Genomic DNA, 20233 nt, shown 5'->3' with positions numbered 1-20233 from the left:
TTGAATAACATTAAATTTCAGATTCCGTAAAGTTAATGAAAACATTTTCATATATTTTGTATGAAAATACACAACATGTTGTCAAAAACATTAAATACACTTAAATGACATTATGTTTTCAAAACATGATTTTTATGTTATGAAAACATTATATACCCTTTATATACCCTTTATGACCGGATATTTAAACACTTCTGGCAACCTTTCGAACCTTTTGTGAACAATGTCGATGAAAAAGTTTTGTTTTCACTGGGTAGCCATGATTGAGGGCACAACAGCCATTTTGAGGAACAAAGAACAAAAACTGCAAAATTGCTAAATAAGTTGAAATTTTCGTAATTTGGGGTTTTTACTGGGGGGAGGTCTAAACAGAAGAGGACAAGAAAAAATGTAGTGTCACCACTAATATAATGTATAGTTGCAAACCTCCAAACCTGAACAAAATAATGTCCTCTAATAAAGTTCATAATTCTTTCAAAAAGCGATATGACTTATCACAAACCCTAAGGCAATTTAAATGAGTGATTCATGCCAATCATTTTAGTTTAGGTCAGAGAACTTATGACATCAAGTTATAATAAAGTTTAGTCATTTTGGGGATTATTTTAGGTCAAATTAGGGTTCTGTTTGGTAAAGTGCACTACACCCCCAAAGTCATACATAATTGAGATAAACAGCAAACAATGACAGAACAAAATGGCTGGTTATTTTCATGGAGGGGGAATTCAAGGTCAAATTGTACATTCTTTCTGAGCATTAATAAATAGAAAAGAATGGGTATTTCTGCGATTACATTGACATCTTCCTGTATTATGATGATTCTGTTAGTATCACCACAAGATTTTTGATAGGTGGGAAAATGCAATCTTGTGTTTATCAGATTACTTTCACGCTTGCCATTTGTCTGCTTCAGTAGTACATAATCTTTGCTTGTTTCGAAAATACAAAAATCTTTGATGAATTTGTTGAAGTGTTCTGGTTTGGTTAGCAAGTCACTGATAGTCTCTTTAATCTCGGAATGAATGATATGATCAGATATGAATTAGGAATACTTGCCCCAGGTTGATGGTGAACTTGAGAAGCGAGGTACCGTTTTTCACAAGCTCGCAAATCTTTTCAACAAGTTTCAGTGCTATAGATTTATCAAGAATCAAGAGAGGTGAAAAAATTTGTTGATTTCTTTGACGAAGTGTTCACAATCACTTTCTCACACTGCCTGTGAGGTTCCTGGGTTATCCGTGTTCTATAAGCTGCATATCCTATCAACGACTGCTATACCTTGTTTAGGATTTTCAAAAGAAGTACCTGCATGTGCAACCATGACTGTTTCAAAACAGCCCGCCAAACTCATGCAAGTAACTCTGAGGTCGTGCATTGAATTGGTTTGAATGAGGAATACACGGGAATCAGCGTCTTTTGTTAGAAGTCACACATGAGTAATGTGGATAACCTCTATAGATTGATGAACTTGATGAATGGCTGTTCCATTTCAAATCCAAACACCCCCTGTGGAAGACTTGAACTTAATCTTTTACACAGGGAATATGTATTTCAAATTGAGTTGTCTGAATGAGTTACTCTGTTTGAAATCTACACCCCCTTTGTTGGAGATTAATTTTATATGCCTTCCATAGGGTGTTTGGATTTGATTGGAATAGCTCATTGGGCTGGCTGTTTAGGGCAGGATATTATATTAGAACTGTACTATTTGAAAATGTAGAGGGTTTCTCCTCTTTTTATTTTTGATGTAAAAGATGAAAGGTAGACACCCTCCGCAAAAACATCATTTGGAGTTTGAGCAACTGTATTACTGATACAGGTGGTTGTACATGTTGTACAAACATGTATTATTGTATGACCAATCTATTGTAATGTTTTTGTTGAAGGTATCTGCCTTTCGTCTCTTTTGTCAAAAAAAGCCATAGACAAAATTCTACTGTACTGTTGAACAATTTATATTTAGCCTCGTATTATCATACCTTGTCCATGTTGTATATAAATTGTGATTTTTCTTTTCTAAGAACCCTTCTTTGATGACCGCTTGGCATCTTGTGAGCGCCCCCTGGAAGTCCGCTTGGGTGAGGACGCGACCTTTGGCTGTGGATTTGTTTTGTTCAACAATGAGATTTAGTAACCTGCAAATCTGTTAAATAGTTGGAAAAAATGAGAGAAAAAGGTACAATTATCAAATACATTAGAGTTATTCAATGGCAAGGCCTAGAAAATGGGAAAATGCCCGGGGAAAATGCATTTAAGGAGATATTTTGAGAAGCACTCACCATGCTCACTGGGACTATCTTAGAGCACAGCAGCTACAGGGAGTATCCCATCATGCATTGCAGTGGATATATTTGTTCCAAATAAATACACACAAAAAAAGTTCGAACAAAAGTCTAATTCTAAGTGAATACTTACTTTTTCTTTTTCTTCTAAGCTGTCAGCTTCTAACTCGTACTCTTGGTGATCTTTGAAATAAATAAAAAACCTTAAACCTTCCTGTAAAACAAGACAGAAAAAGACAAAGCATAATTACTTTTTGTACATTTTTGTAAACATAATCTTGTCCATGATTTTGTAGCCTACATGTAGTTGCTGACATGAAGGCAGAGCCCATGCTTGTCATCGAAATTTAAAAAAAAAACCCTGATATTATGATTATATAATAACTCCATATTACTCATTGATGTCAAAAATTACTTGTCAAAATGTCACATCTGTGGTTAAATATACCATCAGAATGATGTCAAAATGTCACAATATTTGACACAAATGACACATTTCAAAACTAGGGGAAAGCAAAAAACACATTATGTCTATAATACATACCCATGGGGAACAATTATGTCATTATGTCATCAATTTTGAAATGTTCTATGGAAACTTGGAATATATTATGACAACTCAAACCGATATTACTCATATTTGTGCCACAAGAAAGGTGGAATGAAAATTTAGAAACAAAAGTGTCAATTTCTTTAATTGATGTGCACTGGGAGTTATACACCTCATCATCCTGCCATCAAATTTGACACAAATTTGACAAATTACTTGTCAAATTAACATGAAATACTAGACTTGTCATTAATAAATAACACATGAATAATACCTTTCTACTGTAAAACATCTTAATTTGGTTGCATTTCAACATTATGTGAGCAGTTTACTCATTCCGTACTTCTGAACTTTTTGGTACGTGCAGTGGAATAATTTTCTTTGACATTGGGGAATAGGGTTGGTGTGTGATATAGAATCCAGTGCTATGGTGCAAATGTGCACAAAGCGCACGTCCGGGGGCGGGAGGGGGCACTATAGTGGTGGCACTATAGTGGCAAGGGGATATCAGGTGTGTCCATGGATACACAAACAAGTATTTATGAGATTGAAATATGCACCCACAGTATAAGTAGTGCGATTTGCTACATACCCGAAACAAGTAGTTGTCTTTTCCATAACCCTAAACAAGTAATTGATGCAGTTATTTACCCCTAAACAAGCAAACACTAGGTGCTTTTAACCCTAAATAAGGGAGCTTTTTCATACTGCAGGCTTTATAAAGACTTTGAGGATTTATTTCAGGAGATTTGTTTAACATTTTTCAAGAATGAAAGAGAAATCACAAAATCCCAAACATGGCAAAACTACGCAAAGTACGTACGAGCTCTAAAAACATACCCTTTTACACCAATTTTACATGAATTTGATACCCTATTCATGTTACGCACATATACAGTGGCCGACTATACAAAATACCCTTTTTACATGAATCTTTGGATGCGTCTGATATCTTACCATTATAGTGCCCCCCAGCGCACAGAAAATGCCCTTATGACCCTCTTGCATTCAACCCAACCAACAGAATGTAATTAAGCTATTGGTTGTCTGTGTAAACATATGAGAAGCAATCGTGTCTAGAATACTTTGGTCTAATGTATAGGGGGAAGTAAGGGGGGAAATCAATGAAATCCTTTACCAAGAGAAATCCACGCATTAATTAGCTGTCACCTCGCTTGTCAGTTTTAATGATACTGTAAGCAATAAGATCCTTGATGACTTTATCAAAATATGAACTTGTTTGTTGTGCTACAAAATAATATTAAGCACTTTGACCTCACAAAGTCAATGTTTTCTGAATATTCTATTGTGCATTCGCAACAAAATATCGGCAATTATCTCATGCAAACTTTTTTGCTTTATGATTTGCTTCTGCGCCAATTCCTCAAGAATTTTGTGACCATTTTTAGGTTTGCATAACCTTGATCATTGGAAGAATCATCAATGTATCAATTTGTTCTAAATGCTCTGCGTGCTAGATAGAGGTTTCAAGCCTTCAACTAAAGTCCAGGTTTTGAGATATTTTCTCAAAATATCATGAGCGATCTTAAGAGCCACTGAACCAATACTAGGCTTGTTTGTACTCATTTTAATGCATATCTCATGCTGATTTCAAAAATCAACATGAATATTTACAATTCTGAAATTTGTCGTCTGCAGTCGACACCCACATGGAGATCAGTAGTAACCAGGAGTAGGCCTAGTAGTCAATGTAATGAGTGAATTCATCTGAAAATTTACGCTTCCATGAAATATTGTATTCACAGCTCAATGTAATTATTTATATTTATTTAAATCCAAGTCACTTAGAGGCATGAGAATTCATTGAAAAAAACAAGAAAATTCTGAAAAAGAGGAAAAAGTGTGTAAAATATGGCAAAATAGCTCAAAAAACAGGCTAAAAGGAAATATAAATATGAAAATTTGGGCAACAAAAAAAAAGGAATCTGGTAAAAAAATCGAAAATTCTCATGCCTACACTAAGTGAACAAAATATCATGGTAAAACACCTTTAAGAAAACCCAAAATGTAAATATTTTACTTGGTCATGAAAATCAATGACTAACAATATTTTACAATACCCTAATCCTAAACCTAAATCCTAACCCTAACAAACATTTTTGTCACATATGTACCACCATATCAACCTTAAGCTTACTAATCCTAACCCTAACCTTACCAAATGCAATTTCTTGCCACTTTTAAAATCATTTTATTCACCTACTAAAGTTTCAAAACTTTGTCATAGTCTGATAGAAGCTTAAGTTTCTTTCCACATGGCCGGCCCTGTTTCCTGTCTGATGACTCAGTACTAGGGTTAGCTACGTAGTCTAGCCTTCTATCACAACTTTAACAGGCCTACCTTGAATTTAGCCAAGAGATTTTCGTAAATAATACAGCTGATAAAATGGGGATCACATAAACATATTTAATTTGTAAAATCTCAAACATTCAATAGGAATTTTAAGGAAAAGGCTGAGTTTTGGGTGAAACTATAAGAATTCTGGTGAAACATTGTTATCAAGCTTGTCACGGTGAATTGGGTGAAATAAGTTGTTGGTTTGTTGAGCACAATTCATTTTTATTTCTGAGAAATGTGACAAGGAAGCTTTGTATCGTTAACATGATGGAGACTGCGTTGGAGCCTAAGTGAGGGTTGCTCAGGGATATAACTAAGGGAAACTACGAATGAGGCCCAGCGATGGGGGTTTTTGTTTACAGAAATACTTTAGGACATGGTTTTGACAGGTATGATGACTTCCTAGAGGTGTTTTCCCTGTATGTTGTATAGCTTTACAGAAAGCTATGGAAATAGAACTATCTTGTGGATTGATTTTGTTTCAACAATAATTGTGCAAAAAGGTCTTGAATATGCCTAACGGAAGATATGCATGCACTTATGGTTTTAGCGGGGCAGTGGTTTCGTAAATTTTGACTCAGTATTGTGAGTAACCAGGCCCGTACGCAGGATTTTTTGGGGGGGATGCTGATTTTGAAAAAGTGGACTTTTTCCAAGGGGGGCAATTTTGTGAAAAGTGGACTTTTCCCCCCAAATTTGGACCTTTTTGACCAAAAACTGTAAAAACCTGATTTTTTGATCGCTACGCCGCAAATTCTTAAATTTTGGGACTTTTTGAATACTTTTGCAAATTTGGGGAGGTGCGGTCGCACCCCTGCGTACGGGCCTGTGAGTAACATATGGAAAGCTGCTCCCAGTAGACTCCCTTACAGTCACTTTTGGATCAACAATTAATCCCAGCTATGTCCTTCCACAGCACACAGTATCCCCAGTGACCGCTTTGGGCATCGCATTTTTGGTTTTTAGATAGGACAAGCTCTCATTCTGCACTTTTAATTTCATTTTGAATTGAGTTTGTTTGTTTAACCAGGTTGGTCCGTGAGGGACACATGCTAATCCATGGGAAATCCATGGACCGTTCCAAGCTCATACAATAAAAAATGCACAAGTTGATATTGAAACATAACTTAATTCAAAAAGGAGCTATGAAGTAGACTACTCCCCTTTGGTCAGTATATGCCTTCCTTTTTTGCAGACATGTTATAAAATTACAAACTTCATGACAAATTTACTTACAACATTTGGCTGGTTGAAAGGTCAAAAACCTTTTCTATCATCATACATGACAAATTTATACCATCACTGGCTATGTCTTCAGCAAATGAGTGCAACATTCAACCTCTATTATGACTTTCTTCCTAAACTGCACACAAATGTGATGGTTTAGCGCTAGCAATTGACACAGAAGATAGCAATTTACATTTTCAGAGGGAGGTATTTGTATACATATTTTATGCAATAAATGACCACAGCTTTTTAGCCAAGTCATAACGGAAGGTAAATACAAGCTGATCGCCGACCTATATCAAGCTTTTTTTTTACAATCATGATTTCTAATCTTATTTCTGTGTTAATCCTATACAACAGTATAGTCCCGGGGGGATCACTTACATAAATGGTTTGTACGCATGCGTGACCAAAAAAAACAAGGAAAAGGGTGTGTTTTTTAGGCAAGGCAAGTTACGCGAGTGACGCATTTAGAGTCTAAAAAACACAATAAGGGTAGTTTTCTGAAGCTGAACAACTTGTTTTGGGCACCTTTTCAAGTTTTTGGTAAATTACGAGTCCAAAAAGGGTACATTTTTTCATTTTTACTAGCCAAAAAACTCATTTGGGGCTAAATTTTATATTAAATTACCTTATTAAGGGCCTAAATTTGCTGGTAGGGTAAAACTCGTTTAGGGGGTGTTTAAAGAAAATTTGGTCACGCATGCGTACACTTTCATACTTGAGTGCCCCCCCCCCACTTCGGGAGTATAGTACCCTTAAAGGCTATGGAATAATTTTGTGAGCAGTCCTTAGTGGAGTATAAAGACTGCCATCTGCAGTTTGATGTTCAAAAATAATCTACTGTATTGTAATTTTGAAAGAGCTTGTATTTAATTTAAATAATAGAATTGTTGTGTTTCATGATACAATGCATGGCCACAGATTGCACTTGCCAATCCAATTTGAGACGGGGAAGGGGGGTTGACATTATTGTATTATATTATTATTATTATTGTCAGGAAGATCTATTTTAGTCATAAAAAAATCAGGTAAAATTTTGACCCATATAAAAATTACTGCATCCTATAAAGATGACAAATTTGACTGATTCCAATTAGGTGTATATTGGGACATGTGTAAACATCACATTGTGAAAAAATTAAGTTAAATTGATTAAAAACAGTTGTATATTATTAGTTTAAAGCATTTTCAATATTATTACGCAGATATATCGGACCTACACATTGCGTCAGTAAACCTTGTTCATTTAAGTTCATGCCACATGCCACATAGATCGGTGTAAATAACACAGATATGTTTCCTGCACCCTTAAGTCAAACCGGAAATTTAACTAGTTTTTTACGAGTAACATGTCCAAAAATCTGCTTAAACATGAAAAATATGCAAACAAATTTCAATCTTGGCACAAGGAGCTGCAAATGTTTATGCCACCCTGGGCATGCTCCTATCTGCAGCCCCTTTCATATAGCGTGTTTATACTGAGCACCTCACATTACCGCGAATTCACCTTCACCCGCATTTCAATCCTCTCGCATTCACCGGGTCGTTTCTACTGGGCTGAAAATGCAGGGTAACGATTCTCTACGCACGTTAATACGAGGGAAGGCGGAAGTCTCGAAAAACTTTTCATGACCTTAGGGTCAGATTCAGGTCACTCGCGGAGATATTTCATTTTGTTCTTTAGGGATTTTTGGATGGTGGCTTCTGGGCTGAATTGTTGCATTACAGCTTCCGTCATCTTTTTATGAGCATCAGCATTGCGTCTAGTCTTCCCATCTAAAATCTTCCTCACGACCATGTCTCGCCACTGATAAAAACGCAACCATATCGTTCAACCAAATAATGAGACCCCTTTTCCTTTTCGGACATGATTTAGGAGCTACCACGGTCAAGTAGAATTCACTCGCATTCACCTGCAACCGTCTGCTCAGTAGAAACAGGCTAATAGGCTGCATGCAAAGGGCTGCCTCAGGGATAGGGACCAATTGATTTTTCTGGACCATTTAAGTCCTGTAAACCCCAAATTTTAGGGGTCCAATGAGAATTTTAAGGGGTCCGAAGTTCTTTTCTATGAGCAACTCCGCAAAGGATTTACATAATTTAAGCTTCTGCGTATTTTAAAATTAAAGGGGTCCATACAGTTTTAATCGGACCCATTGGTCAATTTCAACTTGTAATTTACGGGTTCCAAACCATCCAATACAAAAAAGTAAGGGGTCCCAGGATGCGTAGATGCACAAGAATTCATCCCCTGCCTGTTTTTACCATTTTGCAACCTTTCAAACACATTTTCCTAATTTTTGTGAAATTAACAGATTTTTTACAGTTTTGAATAATTAATTAAATTAATATTTTTCCCTTCAGGATGTACAGTGGTCTAAAAATGTTAACATCAAATGATTGAAAAAGTAAACTTTCATTATAAATCTCAAAACAAAATTGAGAACCCATGACAGACAGACAAGCTCCCATCCTTGTCATCACATGTGAAGATGTTTCACTTGACCAGACAGTTCATAATGTTTTGTGATGCTTTATGTTTGTCCCTTTGATAATTGCTGTCTAGATTTAGATAGATATATAAATCAGGCTATTCCATTTAAAATCCACACACACCTGTGGAAGATTTTGGAAATATGTTTCACAGGGGGAGTATGAATTTCAAATGGAATGAATACATTAGGAAGTTCCATTCTTCCACAGAGGGAGGGTGATTTCAAATGGAGTTGCCTATTTGTGTTTATTCCATTTGAAATTCATACTCCCCCTGTGGGAAATATTTCCAAAATCTTCCACTGGGGGAGTATGAATTTTAAATGGAATAGCACAATGGCTGATACACCATTTTGATCCAACTGTATTTTAATTTCTAAAAATTAAAATAACACATTCTTTTTTTAAATAATGCACTTTTAAACTTGTCCAAGTAAGACTTTGCAAAGTCTAAAAAGTTTTCCCCATTGGACAATGTAAATGAAAAATGTGACCTTTCACAAGTCTTAATGAAATGCATCACCATAGTGTAATTTTATGCTGGTAGTAGTATCCACCTGAAAATTTGCTATCATAATTTGTAAATTTCTAAGATTAAGAGTTTCAAATGTCATATGATGGGGGACAACCTTTGCTGTAACCATAGCTTCAATGTAAACTTTGACCTAAGATGTACCTAAGTGTTCCTACTATATAGATAGGGCTAAACATGTGGGTAAAATATGCACATTGGTAACTAAAGCTTCAATGTGAACTTTTTCATTTCAAAAAGACCAAATGACAATTTGAATGACTTATCGTTCACTTTTAAGTAAATTATAAACAATCTTAATTTGTTTGCAGTTTGGAGAGCCATTATGGGAGTCCGACTACAAGAGTCGACATAAGCAAGTAAGTAAGCAATTTGTTTACACTTGTGCTGGGATCACTGAATGGGTCTTTAAATGCAATTTACCATGAGGCTTTTTGGTATAATATAGGCATACTTTAACATTTAGGCCTAATTACCATTTAAATTGAGGTCACAGTATGATGATAAAGTATTCTATTCTAGTACAGAACACAAAAAACAAGTGACTAAAAGGCAACAGCTTGCAACCTCCTTAACAATTTCATACAAACAAGTTTGTTATCAATGTAATCATAATGTTGCTATGGCAATATTTGAAAGCCACATTTGACGTCATAGATCTCATGACACTGAAAAAGCAAAAGTAACATTCAACCTCATGATTTCAGGTAAAATGATAACTGACATCAATTTGTGAACTTTTTAACATACAGTGCAGTGTTTATAGAAAACATCTGTGTTTTTTTTTAATTTTCAGCTAGGCTATTTTTTCCCAATCAAGCCCATTGTAACAAAAAAAATTTTTGCAGCAAATGTCGTATTCACTTTGAAGGGTTGTTATTAACTTTTTATAACTTGCAATCAGGAATGGATAGCTAATAATAAAGATTTAAAGACAAAATAACATCAGTTTCAAAAATGGTAAAATATTAAGTAATAACTTTTTACATTTTTGACTTCCATCGTTACTACTTTTTTTTTCTTTAAAAAGATAAACAGATCAAATTTAATTGACATATTTTTTATTACAATTGTGAAGTTTCAAATAACATATGTGACATGATCAAGGGGAATGAGTCGGATGTCACTAATATTGTTTTTGAGATATTGGCAAAAACAGTATTCAAATTTTTTGTTTCATATTGTTTTCAGGCATTGACAACTTCCTCATAACTCGGTACCAGATGTCCGATTTTGATGGGGTTTGCATCAAAATGTAGCATTTGTTAACTGCCAGAAAATACTGTAAACAATTTCTAATTGAAAATTTCCCACATGTGACTCATTGATTCCCTTGATCATGTCACATATAAAGCTAAAATAATAATTGAAAGTCTAAATATTATGTGGGTTTAAAGTCAAACTTTTTTTTCAAAATATTAAATAGTAATTCTCTTTATTCTGGTCTCACTTTATGTATAAATATGGCAAATGATTTGAAAGTTTACCATGAACAGTGACAACTCTCTAGTCCGAAGGTCATTTACCATTCGCTAGTCCAAATTCTGAAAAAGGTTCGCTAGTCGGAATATCGGGTTCTCAAGTCTGAAGGTTATTCCGAATAATAAGGTACTCTAGTCCGAATATAGAATAAGGCTCGCTAACCCTAAACCCTATTTAAACCCTAACACTAACCCTTATTCTATATTCAGATTAGAGAACCTTTGGATTAGTGAACTTAATTTGGTTTTCGGACTAATGACCCTTTGGAGTGGACTAGAGAGATATCATGCCATGAACAGCGTCTTATTCAACAGTGATGGTGTCTATCGGCCTGATAATCAGGGACGTGTTATAACCTTACACACATTCATTTTCAAATAAATATTTGACAAATCTTCACATTTGTGAAACAGGTTTCATTTTGCATCCCGTCATTTTCATTCCTTCAACAGCGGAAAGAGTTTGTCAGATATTCGATTGCCACCTCTGTTAGCACCGGTTGTCATGGTAACCGATATGAATGGGGGGAAATTAACAACTGCCTGAATTCAATTAGATCAATTTGTGAGTAAGGTCTGGTTTCATTGTAATGTAAGGTCAGCGTATGTCATTGAAACATTATCCACATGTTGCGCTTTATTTATACTTCGTTTAATTCGTAGGCGAGATTTGTAACATCGTGGATTGATATAGAATGGAGCATATATGCAGGTGAGCGCAGGTCACTGCTAAATGTGCTTTGTGTAATGTAGGCCTATGACTGGTGAGCACTTTTGTTAATTTACGTACGGTAAGTCAGGACTTTATTGACATAAAAAAACCTAATAATTTTTGCCTATTCTGACTTGAACAGATTATAGGTCTAGTTTGCTCCCAACCACTGACAGGTTTGGAATTATCTCACTACACCTTAAAGCCTTTTATATATGATTTTTGTCAAAATTTAATTTGGTTATTCTTGCTAAATTATTAGTAACATGAATATGAATTCAAACTTATTCTCTTGTCCTAAAAATACAATGAATTTGGATGAATCCAATTAGAAGTTGGGTAAATGTATAAACATTACAAAAATGCCAAAAAAAAAACAGGTTTGAGACAAATTGACCAACCTCATTAATTTAAAAGATTGTACATTATATATCAAAAGTCTATATTTTGTTCAGCTTATAATTGACAAAACTTATTTGATTTTTGCTCACATTAATAGAGTCGCAACTTAAGTTTGCGCAAACTAACATACGCGCACGCCAGTCACACCACACAATGGCAAAGGACCTCATGTGCACCATTAATTAAGCAAATCTTTACGGTATGCTAAATAATAAGAAATAAGATAACCTGAAACAAAGGATTACCGTAGAATCTTCACTGACATTTCAACAAATATCAATGCCTTCCTTTCCAACATTTTTTTAAGCACATACTAAATCAAATTTTTTTCCGAACACATACTAAAAGTCCATTTTGTCCCCTTAAAACTTGACCTTTTCGCAACACACACCCCCTTCCTATCAATCCCCCGAAGTAAACATACAGACGGACCTCAAGAAATTGAGGATGGGAAAAAAGCACAACAACGACAGTTTCCCTCCCGGTCCCGATGTCTACATGTATGATTCATATAAACCTACGCAGTGTTGCCAATGTTGCCCTTAAACCACAAAATTGGGCTGCATTGAATATGCTTGTCAATTTGCCATGAATCAAAAACTTGCATCTGTATTTGCTACCTAATTCAATTGATTTCAAGTAGTTTGCTGCAAAAATGCACCCAAAATTTGGAAATTTGGTGCATTAAGTGTATTGTATTCAATTTTGGGATTACTTGAGAGCTCTTAATGAGTCAAAAGCTGAAAACACTGAAAACTTTTAGCAACACTGAATCTATGATTATCTAATATAGAACAATCCAAGAAATAAATTCATGACATTTTTCAGACATTGTTGTGAATAAAATGACATATTTCAACAATTCATTTATTATGGTATTTCCGTTTCTTGGTACATATTTTTATTGATAAATGCGGCATACTATTTTAAGCACTTTAACCAAAGAGGGCTTGGACTTGCAGGAAATTTGTTAAGCATAAGGGACTTTGAAGTACTAATGTAGATCTGAATTTGAATTTATTTGATCAAGCTGTAAACTTTTATTTGGACTTATGTGACTTTTTAACATATTTGTTGCTATTTGTGTTTATCTAATGCCCCTTTCAGTTCTTGTCAATACAAAGGGAAAATTGGGTGCCAAGTTTTCCTGCAGTGTGGTTGCAAGTAAACAAACCAACCAACCAACCTACTATGCTACAATTTGTTGTCATACTGCAACATTTGCTGAAAGTAAAACTCAGCAACATAATAAAGATCATATTTTCGTAAATCTTTGTGATTGGATCATGTACTGATGGAAACAAGCTCTGTTGGTACAGTATACAAATGTAAAGGCCAATGGCCCAACTACAGATATTTATGGCTAAAACAATTGAGGATAGTTTTGACATTTCTCCTTATAAACATCAAATAAATCTCAAGGCATATCAGGACCTGCAGCATGACTGAGAAGCTATCAGTCTTATGGTACTGCTGATAGTTTTATCAGCACAAAGTGGGACTCCTGCCTTAAATTTGAAGAATGCATCAGTGACTTACCTCACTCTCATAGTCTGTAACTTGTACAAAACTAAACTTTCTGTTCAGGTTGCCTTTCTGAATATTGCAGATTTGACACGACTGGAAGTCAATCTAGAAAATTTGAAAGAAAAATGAGATGATAAAATAGTTATTTTATTAAATACTTATTATATTCAAACATACATAATATTTCAATCAAATAACACTTGCAGCTTCCAGAAGAGTAAAATAGGTATTGTAAGAAGAACAATGAATTTGCCATAAAATTTGTATTATATCTCGAATTTCAAAAAATCAAAATTATTTGATATCAGAAGGACATTCCTCATATTCAGAATACAATTTGATGTGTCTGGTGTCCCACAAAAATACTGTGCAAACGCTGTTATCCAATCTCTTTTAAGCTATATTATGATAGCAACTTGAAATTTGTTGTGACATCAATTTCTGTTTTAAACCTCCCTTTTCAAAGTTAAGCAATTGCCTACTACGGAGGACATCCTTCAGGTTATATCACTTTCAATTTTCACGTCAAGTTAAAAAATAACATTGTGGCCCAAAAGCCAAATATCATTAATTACAATATAATAACATGTAAGATCATTACCATAGTTTAGGGTTATGGGATTAAGACTATACTAAAAGACATTAGGGTTGGGTAGATTAGGGTTAGGGATGGGGATGGGTAGGTTAAAGTTAGAGTTATTATAGGAAAGGACAGCATCGTCAATCTGTCTTGAAAAGTGTGAAGGGGCATTTGGCCTAAAAAAGTCTTTATGAGTACACCTGAGATGTCGTCATTTGACGCCACGCTGACTTGCAATGCGCAGTAACGTGTGATATCAAATGACGACATCTCAGGTGTACTCGCAAAGGCTTATGGAATTTACCAAAATTGTCAACAAGTCGCAAGTGGAAAAGAACAAAAAATGGCAAAAAAATGACAAACATTTTCCCAAAAAGTGGAGGAGGGGATACTTCTCATCAGGATTAATGCTATAGTAATGGGAATTGAGTCAGGGTAATGAAATGGGTCTTGTTCAAGTTAGATCATTTTCTAGGCACATTACATGTCAAATAGACATTTTTACCCTGAATTTTTTTTTTAAACTAAAAAAACTTGTTAAGGAAGTTATCAAATGTAATCAATCTGTTGCTCTATATGGAGATATATTTCAACTTCCCAAATACAGGAAAAGCAATCCTTAGGAATGCAAAGCAAGAAATATAAACCTCTATGACCAGACATAGCCATAAGTGATTTACCGGTTTCTAATGTCATAATTATATATCTTGTTACCATTAAATATTAGAGCGCCCTGATTGGCTACAAAGAATATAGGTCACAAAAAATGACTTTTTTAATAGTAATTTTGCTTTGCCTATTCCCAGATTTGCTATGTTCCAATATAATCACCATCATATTAAGTGTTAGACCCTGTGTTAGACTCTTGAAAACCATAGATAGTGAAAACTCAGATTTAGAAAAATCTAAAATAATAATTTTGGCACAGCCTGTATCCACTATGATAAGAATATTGGCCAACAATAAGTCCACAGTCAACTGTGATTATCTTAACGAATGTACTTCTGTGAAATAGTTATCCTGCACAAACCTTTCACGTACATCAAATATTATAAATATATCTAAAAATATCTAAGCCATTGAACCATGTTCCTAGTTTGCACACATGTATTATGCGAACGCATTATGGCATGATCAACAATCGTGTCGCCGTTAAGTTATATAACTATCCACTATCGTGTCACAATGTGTAGCTGAAAACCAATCAAATTGTGTGTATTCTTGACAAGACACACAAACTGAATAAGAATCATGAATAATGCGGTAACAATGTATCTTTTTGCAAACCTAAACTGTTTTAGGCCTATATGAAAAATAGACCTGCATTCTCAGGTCTGTCTACCAAAGAAATTCAAACTGCCAGTTTTCAGTGCAACAGTGGAGTCTGTGTTCACATATGGATGTGAAGCCTGGACCATAACTCCCAAACTATCTAAAGAGCTGGATGGCTGTTATACCTGAATGCTTAGGGCAGTGTACAACATCCATTGGAAGCAGCATATCAACAAAGAACTGTATGGAGATCATCCAAGACTCTCAGAGAAGATCAGAGAAAGGAGAACATGCTTCGCTGGGTGCTGCTTCAGGAGCAAGTGTGAACCTGTTGCCAACCTGATAAACTGGACACCCAAACAACGACGATGCAGGACAGGAGGATTGGAAAGCTGTTGTGGTTCGGTAAACCACTCGAAATAAGCAAGCAAGTAAGCTCAAGCCTGAGCTGCGATGCCCAATATAGCTAGGGTGGAACTAGGTTACTTCATAAATCTTCACATAAAAGATTAAGATAATCAAATTGAGTTGCTTCAAAGTACTAATTACATTAGCCTGACGACCTAGATAAACTAGACAAATTTTGACACATATTTTTGACGGGAATAATTCACATTATGTGATATGATCAAGTTAAGTGATATGATATAATTTATGATTTAGGGCTTACAAGTCCTTAATAAATATGAATGCTGAAAATATTAATTTCTCATGAACTGAAAAGTAAATCCCATTTCAATGTGATTTGAAGCATACAGTTGCTTCTTAAAAAATCAAAAATAGATATTTGATATTTCTAGGCAACTGGCTCATAATGCAAAAATAAATCAAAATGTCATATATTTTCACATTGTTTTTAATTAATAAATATGATACAAAAATAATAATAGTGTACTATTGACTATGATAATAATACTCATCTACAAGTTATCTGATTGTTGTATACATAAATAATAATAATAATAATAAGAGCTTTATTTATACACGGTAAAAACATGTTCAATACAGTATTGTTCTTCCACATGTCCGTGTGGATATTAAAAATACTATGTCAAATGCTACAAGTTTAGTAAATCACTGCAAGGTCTGCATCATATTTACATTACTGGAGAAATGACATGATTACACCAACACACAGTTCGAGAAAGTAATCAAAACAAGTTTTATAGTGAGTGCACATCACAGTGGATCTGTGTCATTCATATATCTCAGTTTACACATGGTTTATGGCTGCCCAGGTTACACAATTTGAAAGAACATGTAGCTGGTAACATAGGCTTAGGAACCAGGGGGCTTGGGGGGCTCAGCCCCCTCAATAATTTGGTCCAAAGCTGGAATACCTTTCAGCCCCCCTCAATAATCATAGGTAAAGTTTAAAAATTGTGATAAAATAGAGGGAAAATGGGTGTTTGTGACCTATATTTTGCAAAATTTTCTGACTCCCCCCAGGGTGGCCCACCAATTTTTTCCCAATTTTTAGCCCCCACCCCACCTATTGTTGAAAATCTTCTTAAGCAAATGGGTAAAATGACCATCTGATATAAATTTTACCCCTGGGTTTTACCACACAAGTTTGAAAATGCATTTTGATTCCTGACGGTATAACAATCATGTTCACTGGGTATAAGAAGGAAATCATATCCAAACCAATATTTTTTGACATTTAGTGATAAACACAAGGAAAATCACATTTTGCACCCAAACTTGTCATATACTGCAAGTTCTTGACAAGACAGTTCATGTTCGTCCAACGGTGATGCCAGGTAAAGGAAGGAAAGAATAAAGGAAGGAAAGAATAAAGGAAGGAACCTAAATGCTGTTAGGGCGAAACATGAATGACACACTTGTCATGGTTTTATGATTGGACCTGTCAACTAACTTATTTTTACGAACATTTTAATTTTGTGAAACCTGCAATGAAAAATTCTGCAAAAGTGGTTGTAAAGACAATATGTGTGATACAGAAAGTCTAGTAGTTTGAAACGCCACAAGTATCTTCAGTGGCATAGCCAGGGGGGCAGAGTGTTCCCTAGAAAATTTTCAGGGACAAAATTGGGACGGCAAAGAGCAAAATGTCCTTAAAATGACCAAAATGGGACAAAAATTAACAAAAATTAAGAGCTGATCAAAGTATATTAATAGGTCTTATAAATAGTGTATCAATGACTATAACATAATTTGATTAGATGCATGTAGGCCTAATAATCAAAAGTAATGAAAAAGTTCTAATGTGTCATATGTATGCGATGATTGATTTTCTTATAGAACATGATGTATTGGCTTTTAATATCAATGAAATGAGTAGCAAGTTCCACTTTTGATACATATAATCACTTTTCATTTATGTCATACAACATTGCAAATAACTTGTTCTGTAAGTTTAGTCAAAAGTTTACAAAATATGTGACCAGATCTGGTCCAATCAGGCTAAATAAAAAAAGTCTGCAATAATGAAACTGGGATATAAGCAAAAAGTGTGGAGAAGAAAATTGACATGTAAAAGGTTCATAACTTTGCAACCAAGTATTCAGGAGACCTGAGCTTTCAACATCAGTAATTATAGGTACTGAGCAAGTTATTAATGGTAGTAACCATGGTAACTCAAATTTCAAAATTTCTGACTTTAGCCAGACTGGATCAGATTGGGCAACATATGTAAAACTTGAACCATGTGAGCAAATCAAATTGCCACATTTCATACCGCTTACAATTTTGATCAATTTTGAGAAGTTCAATCCAACTTAAACCTATTCCTATGAGTGTCCTCCTTACGGTCTCAATCCGGGACACCCTTATTCACAAGTACCATATCCTGTATATGGTGCAGTGCTATTTCTGTAAGCGGATACTATAAATAGCAACCGGGGGCTGTGAGATTACGATAAATGGATCGCATCCCATGGTTGGCTTCACATGCCAGGCCCTCCATGTATCCACTACATTCAGGTATATACACAAGAACATCACATGTCTGTACTATGTGATGTCATAAGGTAGGAAAAGAACTTCAACCCCCAACTGTAGTCACAACACACGAAAGGAATATTTAAAGTATAAGCCATAATACTGTAAAAACTTGATAGTTAGCATGCACACATAAAGTGCCCCATCCACAAAAGTGTAAAGGGTTTTGAGCAAATCATCGACACACATAGTTATATATGAACAAATACCGTAAAACCTCGTCTACAAGCATATAGAATGTTTTTGATGAAAGCTTAATTAATCCAGGCGCCATCAATTGACACAATTAGAAAATTATGGAGTTTTATCAAATAAATAACCGATACAAGCATATACAAACAAATATTATTGTAAGACCAATCTATTGCACTGGGATCTTTATGGTTGCTTCATTGTTATATAGCCATTAGCTCAGTTGGTAAAGCACCAGACTTTGGTACAGTTTCATGTTTTCAAAAGCGCTTAAGCATGTCGAGTTTTTATGGTATATGATTTCAGTCAAATTTTGATTTTGCTATTCTTTGATCAAAACTATGAAATAATATTAATAACAACTGTATTTTTGGTCAAATTTCTTTGCTCAAAATTAAAAAATAATATTGAAAAAAATAAAAACTGTCAGGAAGGATTTCTGTTCATTTTAAGCCAATTAGCCAATAAGGGGAAAATGAAAGAAATCATATGATCTTGGTCGCTTAACCATCTATGGGTGATTCAAATGCCTAAAAAGCACATTGCATTTGGCTGATTCCATTAGGTGTAAGTTGGGACATGTGTAAACATAACAAACATGCCAAAAAATCAGATTTGAAAATATGAACCAAATTAAGACTTTAACTTAAGAGGCAAAATTAAAATAGTAAATGATAAATGATAGAAACACCACAAAAAGGAAGTACAAAGCAAAAGAGCAAACGAAAGAGCAATAGAAAGAGAACTAGTGGCAAATGGTGGTCATAGACCACAAACCTAGCTGGGGAATGTTGGTGTTGTGGAGGTATCTGACCCCTACAAAATGTTCCAAAAATGCTCCCCTGGTCATGGGGTTTGTTTTCACCGAGTTTGAGTCCCGTACTCTTAACAGATGTCCAAAAAATTCAATTCTAAGATTTGACCCCAGATGACCTTTGACCTGACCTATGCATGATGTTCCATAATGTTCCCCTGGTCTTGAGGTTTGTTGTCACCATGTTTGAGCCCTGTACCTCTTACAGATATCCAGAAAATGAAATTCTCTGATTTGACCCCAGATGACCTTTGACATGACCCTTGCACAGTGTTCCAAAATGTTCCCCAGGTCAGTAAGTTTGTTGTTGTGGAGTTTGAGCCCGTACCCTAACAGATGTCCAGAAAATGCATTTAGAAAATTTGACCTCTACATGACCTTTGACCTGACCCCTGCAAAATGTTCCCTGGTCATGAGATTTGTTGTCACTGAGTTTGAGCCCCATACCCCTTGCAGATATCCAGAAAATAAAGTTATAAAGATTTGACCCCAGATAACCTTTGACCTGACCCCTGCAAAGTGTTCCAACATGTTCCCCTGATCATTAAGTTTGTTGTCACTAAGTTTGAGCCCTGTACCCTTACAGATGTCCAGGAAATGCGTTTCTAAAATTTGACCTCTGCATGACCTTTGACCTGACCCCGCAAAATGTTCCCTGGTCATGAGATTTATTGTATCGAGTTTGAGCCCCATACGCCTTACAGATGTCCAGATAATGCAATGGTAGGATTTTACCCCCTTAATGACCTTTGACCCCAATTCTGTGTGCAAGGTATGGGCACTGGGTAAAGCCGATGCACATGTGTAAGGACGTCATTGTGCTATGTAATATGTGGCAGAAGA

At 35.2% G+C, this 20233-nt stretch overlaps 1 protein-coding gene across 7 annotated transcripts in view; it reads right to left on the bottom strand.

Annotated features, from left to right (window-relative positions):
• LOC140136159 (uncharacterized) overlaps window positions 1-20233 on the bottom strand; it is a 224185-nt gene that overhangs the window by 54218 nt on the left and 149734 nt on the right. For all 7 annotated transcript variants that reach the window (XM_072157865.1, XM_072157866.1, XM_072157864.1 and 4 more), the window contains 3 exons: window positions 13581-13673; window positions 2416-2496; window positions 1980-2143 (listed from right to left, as the gene is read on the bottom strand). In XM_072157865.1, the coding sequence (XP_072013966.1) occupies window positions 1980-2143; window positions 2416-2496; window positions 13581-13673 (338 nt within the window). The remainder of the gene's footprint in view (window positions 1-1979; window positions 2144-2415; window positions 2497-13580; window positions 13674-20233) is intronic.

This window comes from Amphiura filiformis, chromosome 16, assembly GCF_039555335.1.
Source record: "Amphiura filiformis chromosome 16, Afil_fr2py, whole genome shotgun sequence".
NCBI classification, from domain to species: Eukaryota; Metazoa; Echinodermata; class Ophiuroidea; order Amphilepidida; family Amphiuridae; genus Amphiura; species Amphiura filiformis.
This window is presented reverse-complemented; position numbering and strand designations above follow the sequence as displayed.